General features: G+C 46.7%; 1 protein-coding gene across 3 annotated transcripts in view; it reads right to left on the reverse strand.

Annotated features, from left to right (window-relative positions):
* TRIO (trio Rho guanine nucleotide exchange factor) overlaps positions 1–17,820 on the reverse strand; it is a 355,580-nt gene that overhangs the window by 100,962 nt on the left and 236,798 nt on the right. For all 3 annotated transcript variants that reach the window (XM_060400268.1, XM_060400269.1, XM_042233930.2), the window contains exons 24-33: positions 17,139–17,205; positions 16,317–16,426; positions 14,850–14,919; positions 14,152–14,241; positions 12,317–12,409; positions 9,777–9,888; positions 7,988–8,178; positions 5,964–6,065; positions 1,446–1,588; positions 749–848 (exon numbers count right to left, since the gene is read on the reverse strand). In XM_060400268.1, the coding sequence (XP_060256251.1) occupies positions 749–848; positions 1,446–1,588; positions 5,964–6,065; positions 7,988–8,178; positions 9,777–9,888; positions 12,317–12,409; positions 14,152–14,241; positions 14,850–14,919; positions 16,317–16,426; positions 17,139–17,205 (1,078 nt within the window). The remainder of the gene's footprint in view (positions 1–748; positions 849–1,445; positions 1,589–5,963; positions 6,066–7,987; positions 8,179–9,776; positions 9,889–12,316; positions 12,410–14,151; positions 14,242–14,849; positions 14,920–16,316; positions 16,427–17,138; positions 17,206–17,820) is intronic.

A 17,820-nucleotide genomic window follows, 5' to 3' on the forward strand; every position in this document is an offset into this window, starting at 1 on the left:
AAGCCCAACGAAACCCCTACTTGATGTTAAATAATTTGTTTCAAGAACCTTGTCTGGTCCTCTAGAAAGGAAACCGGGCAGGTGTTCCTCTCGGTAGGGACAGAGGCCTCTGTGGACATCGATGCCCTCCACCGGCCTTTACAGGGTCCTCTAGTCACCCTTGTATCACATAAACCCAGGCGTCCATCTTTTCCTATCGGTTTGTTTTGTAGGTTTATTGATTTTATCAAGACAGGATCACAGGACTCTGTAGGCCACTGCTGTAGAAGGTGAATCTAGACTTCTCTGATGGACATCAGACCCTCCCTCCTGGTGGTCAGCACAGGTGCAGGCCCAGCCGGGGGCCTCCTGGTGGTCAGTCCATGGCGACTCAAGGCCTCCCCTATCCTCTGCAGATGCCACTGCTCCTGCTTCAGTCAGAGCAGCCCTGCTTTTATGCACCAGAGCTCTGTGTAAGATTTAATGTCAGACAACAGGGTCTTCTGCTTAATATAAAATAAAAAAGCTTAAACACAAAACCTTAGGACACTCGCACAGAGAACCATGCAATGGCACTGGAGAGGATGAATGACTGTTTTCCTGAATCCTCAGGGTTCAAGTCCTCTCATCCTGACACTCCGTCTTTGCTCCTGGCACCCCTCGTAACCCATGGCAACTGTTTGAAACGCTGATGACAAACTGTCCTTTATCGACAGACCGGAGACTGGCTACACGCGCCTCCCCCAAGAAAGGGCCGGCTCCCGCTCACCTTGTCGCTGTCCAGTGTGTTCTGAGATGTCCGGGAGGCGATGGAAATCGTATCTGGCTGGCTGCTGCCGTCTCCTTGGCTGTCCAAATCCTCTCCATCCCTGGAGACACAAAAATGCAGATTCCTGACACTGCTGGGTCTGTGCCTCAAGACTGGTGACGAGCGTCCATCAGACAGTAGACAGAGAACAGACTTGTTCAAAGAAGTGGGAATCAGTCTGTATGATTGTGGCTGATACTAATATTGATGACGGCCGATCACTCTTCAGTGAGGACAGGCTTTGGGCTGGACCCTGGGCTGCATGTCTACCACCTACCACTGCACTTGGTTCTCCCAGTGATCAAACACAGCCGAAATGGTCAGTGCCGTCTGAGAGACGAGAAGCAAACGCGTGTAGGTGCTACACAACTCGTCCAAGGTCACAGGCACTATGCACACATGCACATGGATTAACGGTTGGAAAAGGAAGAGAACTAGGGATGTGCGTGTAGACCCTCAGTGGCTTTAAGGTGAAGGAGGCTGTTGTCTTGATGAAGCAATTTCATTAGGAAGAATGATGCTATGTGTGAATTGTATTTAAAAAGAACATTCCTCAAAATGTTTGAGAAAAATGATTTCTGAGAACTAGGAAGTAAACATTGCCTTGTTACTGCCCTTAAATAAACACCAACTTGGAAAAACGTCCCCAGACACTGACCTCCTTCCCTTCTGTCTCGTAGCTGGAGCCGTTTTTGGGATGTGAATGGGCTCCTTCAGGGCGCCTTTCAGGTGGATGGTCCTTTCCTGGATCACCTCCCGGATATGCTTGATCCAGTCCTGCTTGTTCTCGATACTAGAGGCCTGGACAGAGGGTGAGAACTGGTCAGGGTACTGCACTGACCACACTCAGGTCCCCGCATTCCGTGAGTTGTTCATTTAAAACATAACTTTTCAGCAGAAAAGCAACCACATCCTGTATTTAATGTGCCACCCAATAAATGACCCTAATTTTGAATATTCTGTCATCTGGACCGTTTTTATTCTGTATAGCATTGATGATATTCCAGACCTCTGAATAGTCTAGCAATCGATCACTCCCCAGCCCCAAGACTTTTTAAGCAGCCTTGGGTAAATTCTAGGAAAACAGAGCTGCCCCCAAACCCAAATGTCCTGAGGTCCTTTTAGGCAGACAAGTGGCCCATGGCCCTTGGAGCACCAGGAACAACCTGAACCAGCGGCCCCCCACCCCACCCATCTTGCCACCTCGCCCCTGGGACTCACGATCAACCGGTGCAGCTGCGCCGATTCTCCGCTTGCACCCGCTCCCCACCCCCACTCGCACCCTATGGAGTCTAGGCCTCCCTAATCCTCCTGCCATAAAGAAGGACCCGCAGCCTGGACACGTTAGAAATGTACCCAAGGTCACACTGCCAGCAGGTGAAGAGGCCAGCATTCCTGGGGGTGGACATCCACACACACCCATCCCCTCAAACTCTGCCTGAATCCACCATGCGTTATGCCGCTGGGATAAACCAGGGCAGCCTACTGTAGCCAGTTACATATGGCGGACTTCCCTCAACTCCACTGCATCACTGGACAAAGGTTCTCTGCAAAGGACACATCACAGGCACTCAACAGGCGCTGACTGAATGCACACATATGGCATCACAGTTTCCAGATTTTTCTTTCACGAAGCCTCAAAGGAGGTAGGCTTTTTTTTTTTCTTCCCCCCTCCCTTTTTACATGACCTGGGCCTTAGCAACAGTTTTTAATTTCCTCACGGAAAACATCCACCTCCTATGATATAAGCATAATTCCCTGAGAATGATTACAACAATCGTCAGTGGGACGATTCATGAGATCAGGCAGGGAGGGGAACCCAAGCATTTTCTCATGGTGGATCTTGTTTTTGTCAAGGCCCATGCTGGGAAAGGAAATTAAGACTGAGAACTCTCTTTCTAAATAACATATTTTAACTGGAGGATGTGTCTGCTCAGTTGAGGGAAAATTGAGGGAAATAAATGAAGGACAGAGGGAGTCTCTTGCTTCTCTTCCCAGATCCGGGGCCAGGAGAGCAGTGAAACCCACCTCTCCTGGGGAGGGAGGCAGAAAGATTAGGCAGCTGGGGAGTCTGTGCATGAAGTAAGTGTCTCAGGATGGAAACTGTGACCGACACGGAACTGTTGGAATTTACACGCCTGATACAGATGTTTGGGAGGTTAAACAAAGGGAAGTGGCTGAGTGAGAACATCTGGCAGGGTTTCAACCGCAGAGGAGACCCATACCACTGTTCAGCAATAAAGAAGATCCCAGTCATTTAAATAAAGCAAGCCGAGTATTACATTTTATGGAGAGCAATTCTCCTAACCTTGAAGAAATTAAACGCGGGAAAAAGGTACCAATTTTTCAGAAACAGTAAAACGAAGATAATGCAGCTGGAGGACTAAGTAAACCAGTCAATTCTACAGGAAATCAACCCTGAATATTCACTGGAAGGTCTGATGCTGAAAGTGAAACTCCAATACTTTGGCCACCTGATGCAAACAGCCAACTCACTGGAAAAAGACCCTGATGCTGGGAAAGACTGAAGGCAGGAGGAGAAGGGGGCAACAGAGGATGAGACGGCTGGATGGCATCATCGACTCAAGTGGCCACGGGCCACTTGTCTGCCTAAAGGACGTGAGTTTGAGCAAACTCCGAGGGACAGCAAAAGACAGAGGAGCCTGGCATGCTGTGGTCCCGTGGGGTCACAAAGAGTTGGACACAACTTAGCATCTGAACAACAGCAAAGGTCCCACTTGGTTAGGAGAAGGGAAAAGTCTGCTTCATAGTCTCAATCTGTTTAAGAAAGGATTTAGAAATAAAACTTTCCTTTTCAGATGATCAAAGTGAAAAAGGTCATGAGTTTGTTCTACAGCTACTAGGCCATCGCCAGCACTGCCGCTGCCACCGTTACCATCGCCACTGCCGCCACTGGGCCTCCCCGGCGACTGTGACAGTGATGTGGGAGTCCTGCAGTGCAGGAGACCCAGGCTCAAGCCCCGGGCCAGGAAGATCCCCCGGGGGGAGGGAACGGCCACCCCCTCCAGCATTCTTGCCTGGAGGACTCCATGGACAGAGGAGCCCGGCGGGCTACAGCCCATGGGCTGCAGAGAGTCAGGCACGCTGAGCGACTGACAGCTTCAGCGTTTCGCCACCGCCAGCTCGGGCTCCCCTGGCGGCTAGGCTGGTAAAGAGTCCACCTGCAATATTAGAGGCCTGGGATCGATCCCTGGGTTGGGAAGATCCCCTGGAAGACGGAACGGCTACCCACTCTCGTATTCTGGCCTCCAGGACTATACTGTCCTTGGGGTCGCAACGAGTCAGACACAACTGGGCAACTTGCACTTCACACCACCATCTACACCCTCACCACCACTTATACAATAACTACCACCACTGTTAAAATATCCACCTCCTCCACCATCCCTACCACTGTCTACATCCTCACCACCGTCTATAGCATCACCACCCCCTCTACCAACATCTATACCCTCCCTACCATCTATACCATAACTACGATCATCAGTGCTAAAATATCCACCAATACCTACACGACCACCACCACCACCTACACCCTCACCACCATCTCTACCACTGTCTACACCGTCGCGATCTATGCCATAACCACATCACACCACTGCTAAAGTATCTACCACTACCTACACGACCACCACCACCATCTACACCATCACCACCTCCACCACCATCTATGCCATAACCACCACCAAGCAACCTCTGAAATTACTAAGGACATCATTTCCTTTAGTCTCTTGCTAGAAGTCAGAAAAATACTACCCCAAATTCCCGAGAAAACTAACTTTCATTTGGTAAAGCCTATAGTAAATCTGACTGTTCAACTGCATCATGGGTATTTCATTTAGGACATAATAAATATGGCTAAATAATAACATATCTGACTAAAATATCTGGCATGATTTCTCAGATGCACCCTTGGGAATTCGTCACTGCAGCTAATCTGGAGAAACACTCAACCAAAGTTGGAAGTTTTCAGGTCTTGAATACACTTTGAAATTTTATGCCCTAGAAAAAGCTCAGCTATCTAATATCTAGCTATCAGCGCAATTTATATTTTATAGGGCTTTATGCCAGGACTAACAAGAAAAATACACTGGGTGGGTAATTATATAGTCATTGCAAAACAATCCATCATTTCCATGTGAATAAAGACCTTAGGAACACAACGGATTCCATAGTCAGTGGACACTCTATAAGAATGCAGTATTGTTGAATAACTCACAGTTGCTGGAAATACCGTAGAGAGATGAAAAGGAATGTAAAAGACAAAATCACTGACATGCAAGTCCACACACCAGAGGCCCATTAAGCTGCTGGCTCGTCTCCCAATATTCTACAAATCTTCAGCTACATTTGCCCCCAAACATCCTGAAGTTTCTTATGGTCTTTCCAGACAGTTGGAAAGACAGTTGACAGATGGAACTGTCAAAAAGACAGTTCCATCTGTATTTTCTTAAACACAGGAGGAGGAAAGTCCCTAAGACATCCTTAGAGTCCTCCATCATTCCTAGGAGAGGTCAGTATAATCAAAACAGAGTTCAAATCAAATATTCAAAGATATATTCCTCTCTCAAAGACTATATACTCAAAAACAACATCAGTGTTTATCAACACTTCAAACGATAACATAACAAACCCTGTACCTGATCGTGCCCCCGCCCTTCTCTGCTTCCAAACTGGAAAGCCAGAGTCTAGGACTCCATAGAGATTCTGGGCACGTTCAGCCTTGAAAGTGTCAAAATGCCCTCACAGATGCATTGAGGGCTAGTTTCCTCTGGAAACCAGAGGTCAAGTGTACAATGGGAGCTACTGGTCCATAGCTCCCTCCTTTTGTACCTTGACTTGCTGTATCTCTTAAACAATCATCCCGGATAAATACTCACTTAAAAAAACACACTCTATAAGACTAGAAGCATGGAGAAGATGAGAAAGACCTTTCTCCATGTGATCTTCTACAGGCAGCAAAAGTCTAGCTCAAGAAACTGCACCACCAGAATACCACACTGGATTCATCCTACTGTTCTTTCTGCGGTAATCACCAAGCTTAGGGGCCACCAAGGGAACAAAAAGAAGGACACGACAACAGGAAAAAAGGCACATGTGTAACAGATATGGTGAACATGTCACAGAGCACATTCCCCAGCTTCAGCGGACGTACCTTAAGGACGATCTTATTATCTGAAGTTGGCGTCCTCCCCACCCATAGTGCGAATTTGCAAGCGTCTCCTTCAACGTGCTCTGTGACCCCCAGCTCTGAGGTCTGGAGAAAAAAAGACAATTACGTGATTAGGCAGGATATAGAACAGAGAGCGAGAAAGTCATTTTTGGTGACTCGTGGTCAAGCTGCACTGTGACGACACAATGATACACAGTCCTTGGGTCTCACTTCAGTTCAAATGAGGAAATTTTGTTCTTAGGCTACCCAAGATTGCCTTCATCTCTTTTGCTTCCTCTGAGTACTTCTACCTGGAAATCCTGATGCAGGTCAACAGGCCAAGTCAGGAAAACCAAAATAGCTGAAAACTCTTATTATCTGGAAAATCGAGAGTTGACTATTTTCAACTTTGTTAACACTAAGATGAGTCTGTCCCAGTTGTGCCCAAGCTGCCACCATGAGTCTTCATTATCGAAGCAGCTTCACGGAAGACAAATGGTATTTTAAACCTCAGTTGTTTTCCAATGTACTTATCAACAGCATTAATGTACAGTAGTTCACCAATCATTTTAAGGGCAAAGAGACAAACTTTCTGCCTGTAATTACATGCATTTGCAGGGGTGGAGATACAGGTCAACATCTTCATCCCCCCTTCAATAATCAAGTTCATCCCAATGCATTCTCCCTTCCAGCAAGGGAAATGATTCATAATCTGGCCTCTGAGAGAACCTTAACTTTTGAAAGATAAATTAAGTGAAGATGTATCAGCTTCTAAAACAGACTAGAGTGGTCTCTAAGGACTGATTAAAGCCAGCTAGTGAAATGGCTAGCCAGGAATGCTGCATTTTTTCTCTGCAGTTACAATATGATCTAAAATGATGTCAGGCAGGCTGTGGTCCAGAAGACAATCTCAAGCAGGACACAAGCCAGGGAAAATGGTATGAAAGCCATTAGCTTGAATGTGTAAACTCCAGGTGATTATTAAGATGATTTCTATGCTTGGTCGTATTCTATTGTTCCAGGATTTTGATTAACATGAGGATGTCACGAAGATATGTAAGTCGTCCAAATTGCAAATTTCTACCAACACGTGTAAGTGATCTGCCACATCAGGTGAAGAAACCAAGTCCTCCTGTGCTTCCTCTTCTCCAGCAGTGATTGTTCCTCCCCCGCCTGACCCTGCCCAGAAATTCTGTGTTGAGAACTCTCTGAGGTATTGCCTGTGAAGGGGAGGCGGAGGTCAGGGGACCTGGAAGTTGACACCCGCCCGAGACTTTTCTGAGTGTTGACTTGTGGTTTATAGAGACTTGGGTGGGGCTGCTACCTGTGGAAAAGAGAACCAGGTCATGTTTCTCTTGCCAGGAAGTACATGACAAGTTAAAGGTAAATGCATGGCTGTATCTGTCAAGCACCGCAGGGAGGCTGTCTCTGGGTGGAAGTCGGGGAATGGAGGGCATGTGGATCTTTAAAGTGATTTTGCTTATACAATTTTCTCTAATAATCATATTTTGCTGCTGTAAAGAGCCGCCAAGATCATTTATTTTTCTTACATTTATTTTTAATGAAAAAAATCAAGCTTCCTCATTAAGAGCCCACAGGAAGCCACCTGTAAAGCTGCTTAAGTGAATTCCAATGCTGGTGAATGAAACGTTAATTATAATAATATGAGAACTTACTTAACCACACTCTGATATGCTCAATTTATCTATAAAGCTAGTTAAGGCACACAGGAGATAAATAATTTAATTTCACTTATAAAGTGTTCTCTTATCCCACAGTTAGATCTTACATAATTGAGAAAGAAACAATTTTCCTAAACTTAGGCATGTTGACACTCACAAGCACCCTCTAGTGGAATTCAGGAATGTCAGACTTTCACTGAAGATGAAAACGGGACAATTTCAAGGATAGTTTAGAACAGTTTGGGAGGTTAAAACTGAAGGCAACCAATGCTAATTTTTCTCTGCCCATAAAAAAACTGCAATTGTGTCACCTTTAAACTTACAATTCTGAAGGCCTGTACTTACAAACAATTTGCTTTTATAAAGGTACTTGCTTCTGCCACTGGAATCTTTTACTTCTTTACTAAACATCAAGGACATCTCAAACAGGAAGAGGTGCCGCTCACGGCCCTTTCGGATTAAGGTTTTGGGGTCCCACACTTGGAAGGATTCCTGCAGGATCAGCTCTCCCTGAGACTCAATGTTCTCGTCGAACCCTAGGACGTGAAGAAAAGGCACAGTCAATTGAAAGGAAATAAACAACGATGCAGGAGACTGCGTTATGGCTGCTTAAACATTTGTAAGAGGCCCATCAATTAAATCCCAGATGCGAGTTTCCCACCTGGGCCTCGGGCTCCAGTCTCCCTAGCACCGACAGAGGATAATTCTTCCCAGGAGACAGCCTTGCATGTATTCCGCACCTCGTTCAAAACAAACACAGCCTCATTCTCCAAGTCCTCCTTCTTCACCGTCTGAGACCCTCAGTGTCCCTCCCAGCTTTCCACACTGCTCACAGCTTTCCTCCCAGCTGCCCCATCCAGGATGGCTCACCGACCCCCACCCCCCGACCCCCAATTTCCACTCTACATCCTGAGCCTCTGCTTCCTCAGCCCAGAACGTCCTTCCTGGACTGCTCTCTGCAGCCCCAGTGTTTCTTCCAGGCCCTCGTCTGGTCTTCCTCCTGGGAGACAGCCCCGGTTTCCTGAGGAATTCTCTCTCCTTTAGACACAAAACCCTTGAAGTAAGTCAGTGGTGCTCTGGGCGCGGGCTGGCTTTCACTGCTGCTGTCTTTTCGTGGCGTGGCGGACGCAAGGCAGGGGCAGCTAGCGATCCCCTGCCCTCTCTACCAGTAGAAGCCCCTCCGTCTCCGTGGCCGCTCAAGCCAGCCTGCATCTCCCAGCATCCTCTGGGCCGGGGTAGCCAAGTTACGCCCACCTACGCCCGGGGCCGCGGGGGAGACTGTGAGTGTCTGCCCTGAGCGCTGGCCCCCTACCCTGCGGCCTGCCCGATGGAAGGTGAACAGGGCCTTGACACAGCCTGCACACCTGGCCACCCAGAACAACACCCGAGGAGTGGAGAGAGAGATCAGCCAGAGAGCCGGAGGCCCTGGTGACCCCATGAGGGCTGCCCACCCGCTCAGGATTTTACATCAGAGGAAGAAAGGCCTTCTGGCTTGGCCCCTGATTCTGAGGGGATGGGGTGTCTCTGCAACAATCAGAAGCACCTGTGCCGTCACCGGTAAAACGGTTCATTGCAGCCAACGGTGATGACACAGGCCAGCACAAGCTTTGGGGCAGAAGTACTGCTTAAAATAACTCTTGAGTAACCTGACAATAAGAGTTAAGCTATTACACAGAAAGAGCTTTCTTAGACAGAAGCAGTCAGGGAAATTATGCTCGTGATGATAATGTTTAATTAAGCATATTTATCTGATTCTCTCTTTACCATTCTGCACATCCAGCTCGGCTGCACGGGTAGGGATGTGCTACCTGCTTCCTGCAAGGCTCCAGCAGGTGATGCAGTGGATGGAGAGATGGGGAAGACACGCCCTGGGGGGACCATGTAATCCTTGGGGGGGTGGGTCTACCTATCCTTCCACCTGTCCGTCTACCACGGAGACCAGGTGCTCTTGGGGTACAGAGCGGAGTGGCCGCGGACGGGCTTATAATGACGGGGGAGCACCTTGAGGGAAGCAACGAGACCAATGTTTGGAAAGAGAAGGCCCCGAGCCTCCACTGGTGACTCCTAACTGAGCATGGAGGGGCAAGGACACGGGGATGGGGGCGGGGCAGCGTCGGCGGGGCAGGGGGCCTACCTTCCAGCATGCTGAGGTGCATGGCGTCGTTGGCCCGCTTGGGCACACTGAGCATCACCTCCAGCCCATCCTTGATCTCCCCCTTCCCCTCCTCGCAGCACGTGAGCAGCTCCTGTGGGAGACCAAGACCACAAGATGTTCCGCTAAGAAGGTCTTCACAGAAATCACAAGAGTTTATGAAAATCCATGATGTTCATGGTAAGAACAGATGTGGTCAACTGGGCAGAGATTCTCATAAGAGATGCAGGATAAACCTGAACTGCCTCTTTAGCCAGCGGATGGAAGGGTTTGTCCTGCTCAAGTCAGATGTTTCTTAGGCTTCAGAGGAAACCAAATGCAGTCATAGCTGAAGATGAGTTTAATGTACATGTTAACTACTGACCCTCAAAAATGACAAACAATTTTATCAAGGTAGCAAAGCACAGTCACCTAGAGGTTACATTCGAAGGTGAAGTCAGAGTCCAGTGAGTCCTGCTCTGCTGGCCACAGGATCCAGCATGATCCTGAGCTCTATCTGCCTGCAATGCAGGAGACCTAGGTTCGATCCCTGGGTGGGGAAGATCCCCTGGAGAAGGGAAGACACCCTACTCCACCCTTACTCTTGCCTGGAGAATCCCATGGACAGAGGTCTCTGGCGGGCTCAGCCCAGGGAACTGCAAAGAGTGGGACACGACTGAGCCTCTAACACACACACAATGTCCCCCTACTTTGGAGCTGCCCCGTGTCCAGCAGGAACTGCATGGCTGTCCAGGTGTCTACAGGGAAACACTTCTTCTCTGCACTGGGATGTTTAGAAAGCGCTAATGACTGCAGGATGCCTCCCCAGGGAAATAACATTTCACATCTACGTAGGAGAATACCTGTCTTAGATGAGTGACAGCAAGGACCACAGAGTCACATTCTAGAGGAGGCCAAGGTATTTTCTCCCCAGTGTATTAATGACTGTTAGCAGTCAGCAACAACAGCTTTCTGTGTCCCAGTGTTCAGCAAGAGGGATGTGGCACTGCAGCTGGCTTTAGCCGCACCCTGGAGGGTCTAGGGCAGTGGTCCCCATCCTTTTTGGCACCAGGTTTTGTGGAAGACACTTTTCCCAGGGACGAGAGTTAGGGGCGGGGTGGGGGGACGGGGCGAGAAGAATGGTTTTGGGATGATGCAAGCACACTGCATTTATTGCACACTTTATTCTTATGATCATTACATCAGCTCCACGGCAGACCACCAGCCATTAGATCCTGGAGATTGGGGACCTCTGGTTTAGGGCAAAGCAGCTGCTCAACAGACCCCTGTTCTCACGGCCAGATGAAGTGCACCTCTTATTCTGAGCCGCTTGGCATTAAGGGCTTTAAAACTGCCATGTGCTGAGGCTGAAAACCCCCTCATTGGGGAGCTCAGCATAGCTCATGATTGCTCAATGGAAGAACCCCTGGGCAGAATCAAGTCAGGTTTATAAATTAAAGCAGCAGCTTAATAGTGAATGACTGACTAGATGTGAGGTCACTGAGGCAGAGATCTTTACTAGAACCACCTGTGAAAAACAAAAGCCATCAATCTCGAGGGCACTAAGGGGTAAACTGCCTTTGCAGAATCAGCAATCAGAGGGCAAATGTGAACATAAACAACTTAGCCTCCTGACTTCTCTTGCACATTTATAGCAACCACATATTTCTGCTGCGGTGGTCATAAAATCCCCTAATGGGAATCTGACATTCTGAAAGCGCAGGAGAGCTTTCCGATAGGAGAATGCCATAATGGGGTCCTGTCACAAAAGAATGTAGCCCCTTTGACTGCCTCTAGATTTGCTTTTTAAAAAATTAACAAGAAAAAAAAAGTCAATAAGGGTTTTGGACATTCAAAACTTCATCTTCCGTATCTCTTTTATATCCAGAAAAATTACAAGATCTCCTACTGTGATAGGGCTGAACTGGGGACATAATTGGGCTCATGAAACAGTCTTACTGGGATAAATGGGTGTTGGGTACGTTCTGATGCTTAGTAACGTTCACCAGCTAAGGAGACAGTGGGGTAAACATCATGAGATGAAAGCTGTGTATTAGTTTTCTTGTAGCCAAGAAAATGTCGATTATATACAATAAATTCTGTAACAACTCTTACCACAAATTCTAAGGTCTGTTTGTTTTTTTACCATTCTATTGTCAAAACTAATTATTATTTGACTTTTACAAGTGTGATTTTAATTATAATTATTCATAAACAGAAAGCAGCAAGGTCAGTCTGATAGAAATCATAGCAGTGGTACTACATCATCCAGAATTGGCACTAAATCATTCTCTTTCCTTTCTCAATCTTATGTTAGGGACTAGGGTCAGTCAGCAAAGTTCAGGTGCACAGTTAGGAAATATACTCTTATTTACTTGATACACTGAGAAATCAGGGCAAAAAATGGCAATGAATTTAAAAATAAAATTAATTTGCTAGATGTTGTTTCAAAAACTTGAGAGTACTTTAGATAAATAAAACAATGTCAAAGTGGCAACACATGATGTGTAACATTTTGTAGGTTGAAGATGCTTCATACATACTTTTAAAAGGAGCTGATATTTTGTTATTCGCTGAACCGGTTTAATAAGGTAGGAGGAGATGGAATTGGCTAATCCGTGCCGCTGCTGTATTTCCTGTATTCAAAAAAGAATACACACACCACTGGGAGGTCAGATAGGAGGAACTAAAAATCTACATTATTTACCCCCATGATGAAATCACAAATATACAGTAGAAATCATTATTGCTTCTTTTAATAAACTCAACATAAAAATAGCAAGTCTCAATCATCACTTTGAGCCCTGAAGACACAGGCTCTCCCCTCCACTACAGGCCTTCATGTGCAGAGGTCAAGCACGGAGGCCGACCACTCCCAGGCCCGCCCTCTGGGCCATCACTGGGCCCACCCCCGTCTGGCTATCACTGTGCCCGCCCTCATGGGTCATCACTATGCCCCGCCCCCCAGCCCCCCCATCACTGTGCCCCGCCTCCCCATCCCCGCCATCACTGTGCCCTGCCCCACCCCCACCCTCACCCTCACTGTGCCCCGCCCCCCACCCCCCGCCATCACTGTGCCCTGCCCCCCAGGGCTGTTGCCGTGCCTCGTCCCCCATGGTTGTCACTGTGCCCTGACCCCTGGGCCGTTCACTGTGACCCACCCCCATGGCCATCACTGTGCCCGCCCTGCGGTCAGACTCTCTGGCTGTAGCTCCTGAAGCTCCAGCCACGTGTGCACCCTCGTCACAGACCACACCCAGCCCTCTCTACTGGAGGCTTTCTTCCCCCTCACTATAAGGAGCTCTCTCCTGTCTGCTCTCCTTTTCACAACAAACTACTGTATTTCCAATCTCTTAGCTCTTGGCTTCCTCCTTAGGCCGCAGGGTTTTAAAATGACTGATTCTGAACATTATGTGTGCCACGCGCTCTCACTGCTTCTTAGGCCTTAAATAATTCTAACTGCACAGGGCCATGGTGGTGGGCTCCACATAATGGTGAAGACCCAGGGTCGTGTGAAATACTGGAAAGAAAGGGCCACCCTGGGCTGAGAGTCGGCTTCCTATTCACCCAGCCAGGGCGAATAGGTCCTGAGAATGACCTACCGGTCCTGAGAATGACAACTAAGAGAGGGCCATCTACAGCCAGGGCTCTACTTCAAAGACAGAGGTTAAAGTTTACTCTAATTTCGCAGACTTTCAGAGAACAGCAGATGGTCACAGGTGGCCATGTACAAACACCAGCATGGGAACAAGTCTAATAACCTCGTGGACTCACACACCAAATTACCTCTAACATTCGAAAGTACCTTATCTTGAATCAAAACAAAATGTATTTGGCACATCTGACTATGCTCTGGAAACCCCCCCAATCACTTTATGTATCATAAGACTCCATCGTTTTTTGTTCTAAACAACCTCTCTGTAAAGTCTTTCCAAAAAAATGAACTATGTTTACAACCATGACAATATAATTAATGAACCTCCCAATGGTCTGAGTTGTTACAGTGCCATGTGTAAAATTTTACTGGTAGGCTGCTTTTAGAAATTAAGTACATCATGAAATTGAAGTGGGAAAAGTAAGTGATTACTCATATGTACAATATTACAAATAAAAAAACTAGTGAGTATATATAAATTGTAAGTAAAGACATATATACACATGTGCATATTACAGTCTGAAATTTTTACAGTACATAGAGCTTGCAGTACTATAGAAAAATATTTTTAAAACATAAGTATAAGAATACTCCACTTTTGATTGATAAAAAATGATATCATACTAATTAGGTGAAAGTTATGAAAGTTATCCCTACATTTAACGTACACCAAAAGCAACTTAGAAACCACCACAGCTTTTTTTTTAGTAACCAATTACTCACATCAAAGTAGGATCCTGCATGCTCTAATATCAGCTGAGTAGAATCAGGCTTATTTTTGCAATATGTGACATACATCTGAAACTTGTCTGCCTATAAACAAAAAGAGAATTAGAGTAGTATCCCTTTCAAATGGCAGTAAGTCAAATTATGACTAACTGTTTATGTAAAAAGAAGCCAGGTGTGTAAATGAAATCTAAGCCTCGAATTTATAAAATCAATAAATAATTTATTTCTCCAATAAATAAAAGATATTTATTTAATATCTTTTCTAAAGAAAGATATTAAAAGAAGAAACATGTCCTGCGATAGGACACACATCCAGAAACCTCCGCTGGCCCAGGGAGTCAGGACAGAGCCCCGGCCTCTCCTCCTACAACAGTGCGTGCAAACCTGAGCGTCACTCTTAGACAGCAGGGCCTGTCACCAGGACTCACAGTTGCATAGGAGTCCCCACGGCCATGTGGGGGCCTGGCATATTCACCCAACCTTCTAAACCAAGCCAGCACTACTGCCGATGAAAAGTTAGCTCCACAGTAATAACTAGTTGGAGAACGTAATTCCTTGGGGGTAAAGTCTGCTTTTCTGTCTGCAGACACCAGGAGAAAAGGATGCCATCTGAGAAGCGGACAGTGTTCCTTCTAACGTCCCTCAAAGCCACCAAACAGTAGTGACAGAACAAGCTGCTGAGGTTTCATTACCCAGGTTACAAAGCAATGTCCCACGTCCTCCGGCAACTGCTCATATTTTTCCAGCTCTTTTAGGAATATGCTGCAGAGAGTAAAAACAGTTATTATATTATTAAGGTGTTTTAAAGCATTTTACGAGATATGCCAGGAATGAGACCAAGCATACCATGAATTTAGGCAAAGTCTGAATTGCATCATTTTAATCAAAAGCAGTGAAAACTGTATTGTTCAGATTTTAGTTTAACAAAATGTGCAGCAAGAGCTATGAACTGGGGTAAGTTACTGTGGCTTTCATACAATTGATTAGTTCAGCCTTCAGATACTTTCTGGGCTTCCCTTGTAGCTCAACTGGTAAAGAATCTGCCCATGATATGGGAGGCCTGGGTTTGATCCCTGGATCAGGAAGATCCCCTGGAGAAGGGAAAAGCTACCCACTCCCAGTATTCTAGCCTGGAGAATTCCATAGACTCTATAGACCGTAGGGTCGCAGAGTCAGACACAACTGAGTGACTTTCCCTTTCACTTTCGGGTACTTTCCAGTAGAATCGTTACCCTAGCTGTTCAGAGGCTGTGTGCTAAGTCACTTCTGTTGTGTCTAACTCTTTGCAACCCCCAGGACTGTAGCAGCCCAGGCTCCTCTGTCCATGGGATTCTCTGGGCAAGAATACTGGAGTGGGTTGCCATGTCTTTCTCCAGAGGATCTTCCTGATCCAGGGATCGAATCTGCTGTCACTTACATTTCTTGCACCGGCAGGCGGGTTCTTTACCACTACTGCCACCTGGGGAGCCTGATATGTTTAGTAGCAAAGGATATAACTTAGGGGACACTCAGTTCAGAGAAACCAGTTAGGTCTTCGTGTCTTTGCTGGTGGTGGGGTGGGGGGGGGGGCAGAGAAGCGAGGAAGACCCCACGGGCTCTGGCCCAGCACCATCTTTCTTGGACGATTTGGGGTGCACAGACTCCACCTAAAGACGCTACTGCTGCCTTTTCTTTCTCTCCTTTTTTGACTTTAAGAATAAAATCATGCCCTTCCTCTGGCCAGTGGCAAGTGCACTTTACTTTGGTCACACCACGCATCTGTCCTGTCCTCAGTTCCTTCCTCCTCCTTCTTAGGAAAGACCAAAAACATCAGCCAGCAGCCCGTGGAGGGCAGTCCTTTCTTTGAACCCTAAGAAGTAACTGACGGGGCAGCTGACTACACGGCTCGAGAGCAGCCAGTGTGCCTACGAAACGGCTTCCAGCTTTCTGAATCTCATTTCTATACAGAGTGAATTCAAAACAGAAAGTCGAGTCTCTGCGAAAAACAGTCTCGAGAATGTCTGTCCTTGAAGCAAGACTGGCAGGCTTCCTTCAAATTCCAACAGCATCCCTGGAATCTATGTGCATTCGACTGGAAAGCTGCATCTGTCACGGTACTTCAGCACAGAACCTAGACTTCCAGAGCCGCTAACAGGGTCCCTACAGATGGAGCCACTCACTTATTGTGAAACTCGTAGATCTCCTGCATGTTCCCGAAGATGATGAGCTCTTTGTTCACAATGCCAGGGGGGATCTCTTCCACGCCGCTGGTCATTTCCCACAGGTAGGTCTGGCCGGGAGGCAAACAGAGAGGGTTGGACAAAAACCCTGAGCACATCTCCAAGAAACAGCTACTTCTGCTCTCCATCAGTACACACCCAGAGTTAATGTCTAACTAAAAATGTTATCTTAAGAATGGAACCTCTTACAAAGCAACATGAGAAACTATTACTAAGACAAATCTCAGTTGCTATTAATATTTGAGCATACTGTCTATTCTTTTCGGCTCTAAATATACTCCCATCTTCAAATCTGGGGATTAAGCTGCTCCTCAAGGTACAAAGGACATTCGTTAAACTACGGAGCATCAGTGGCTGGTTGTAATCGGTAGGCGTGTCTCTCTGAAGCTGCTGTAAAATTCTACAGAGAGAATGTCAGCCAGGCCATCATGTGATAAATGAAACGAGAGGATTAGCACTGTTATCATCTCTGTAATGAGCGAAAACACGCCTGGAACTTCACAGAAGTGCAGAAACATGTACAGAGGGCTGCCTGTGCACTTTCAATCTCAAAAATAACAACGAAACGGGAGACCAATTTAAGAATTAAATAGGTAAGAATAAACAGCCCTGGCCATCTCCCATGGACTGAGAAGCCTGGCGGGCTAGAGTCCATTGGGTTGCAAAGAGCTGGACACGACTGAAGTGACTGACCACATACAAGAATAAACAGCAAGACTGTATATACCCCATCTAAACAAACAAGCAAAAAAACTTACTTACATCCATACACTCCCGGAGGTCTCTTACGTAGGCCTTTTCAGTTTGAATTAGCTCAGCCATTATGAACCTTAAAGCAGAGGAAGACAAGTGACCAGTTTAATTCATAGTCAGGATACAGGCTTATTTTAACTATTCACTTTTAGGGTAAATGAAATAATAAGGTGATTTTAAAAGCATTAGCCAGTGATGTGTTCTGGAAGATTAAAACAAGAATGCGTAAAAGAATAACAGCGCCCAGTCATCAGGTCAAAGAAAAAAAAACATTTCCGAAAAAATTTCACTACGGTACCCAGTGATCAGGGTTTCTCAACTTGGCAGTGTTGATGTCTGGGGCTGGACGATGCTTTGCTGGGGGCTGGCCTGGGCACTACAGGACGCTGAACGGCACCCCTGGTCTCTGCCCCCAGGATGCCAGGAGCGCTTCCCCCGCCCCACTAGTTGACAACCCAAATGTCTCCACATACTGCCCAATGTCCCTCTGGGGGGAACAAAGCTAGCCCTGACTGACAACCACTGGTTTAGAGCCATCTTTTGTCTCTATTAATACTCAGTAGAGTTTACTAATTGGCAACTTTCAAACTTCAGCACTTGTGTTATTAATTTCTCCTCCCCAGTATTATCACTCGTGACCTACTGAGGACAAATGACAGCAGAGCAAGCTGTCAACCCCATGAGACAGGGG

This window comes from Ovis aries, chromosome 16, assembly GCF_016772045.2.
Source record: "Ovis aries strain OAR_USU_Benz2616 breed Rambouillet chromosome 16, ARS-UI_Ramb_v3.0, whole genome shotgun sequence".
NCBI classification, from domain to species: domain Eukaryota; kingdom Metazoa; phylum Chordata; class Mammalia; order Artiodactyla; family Bovidae; genus Ovis; species Ovis aries.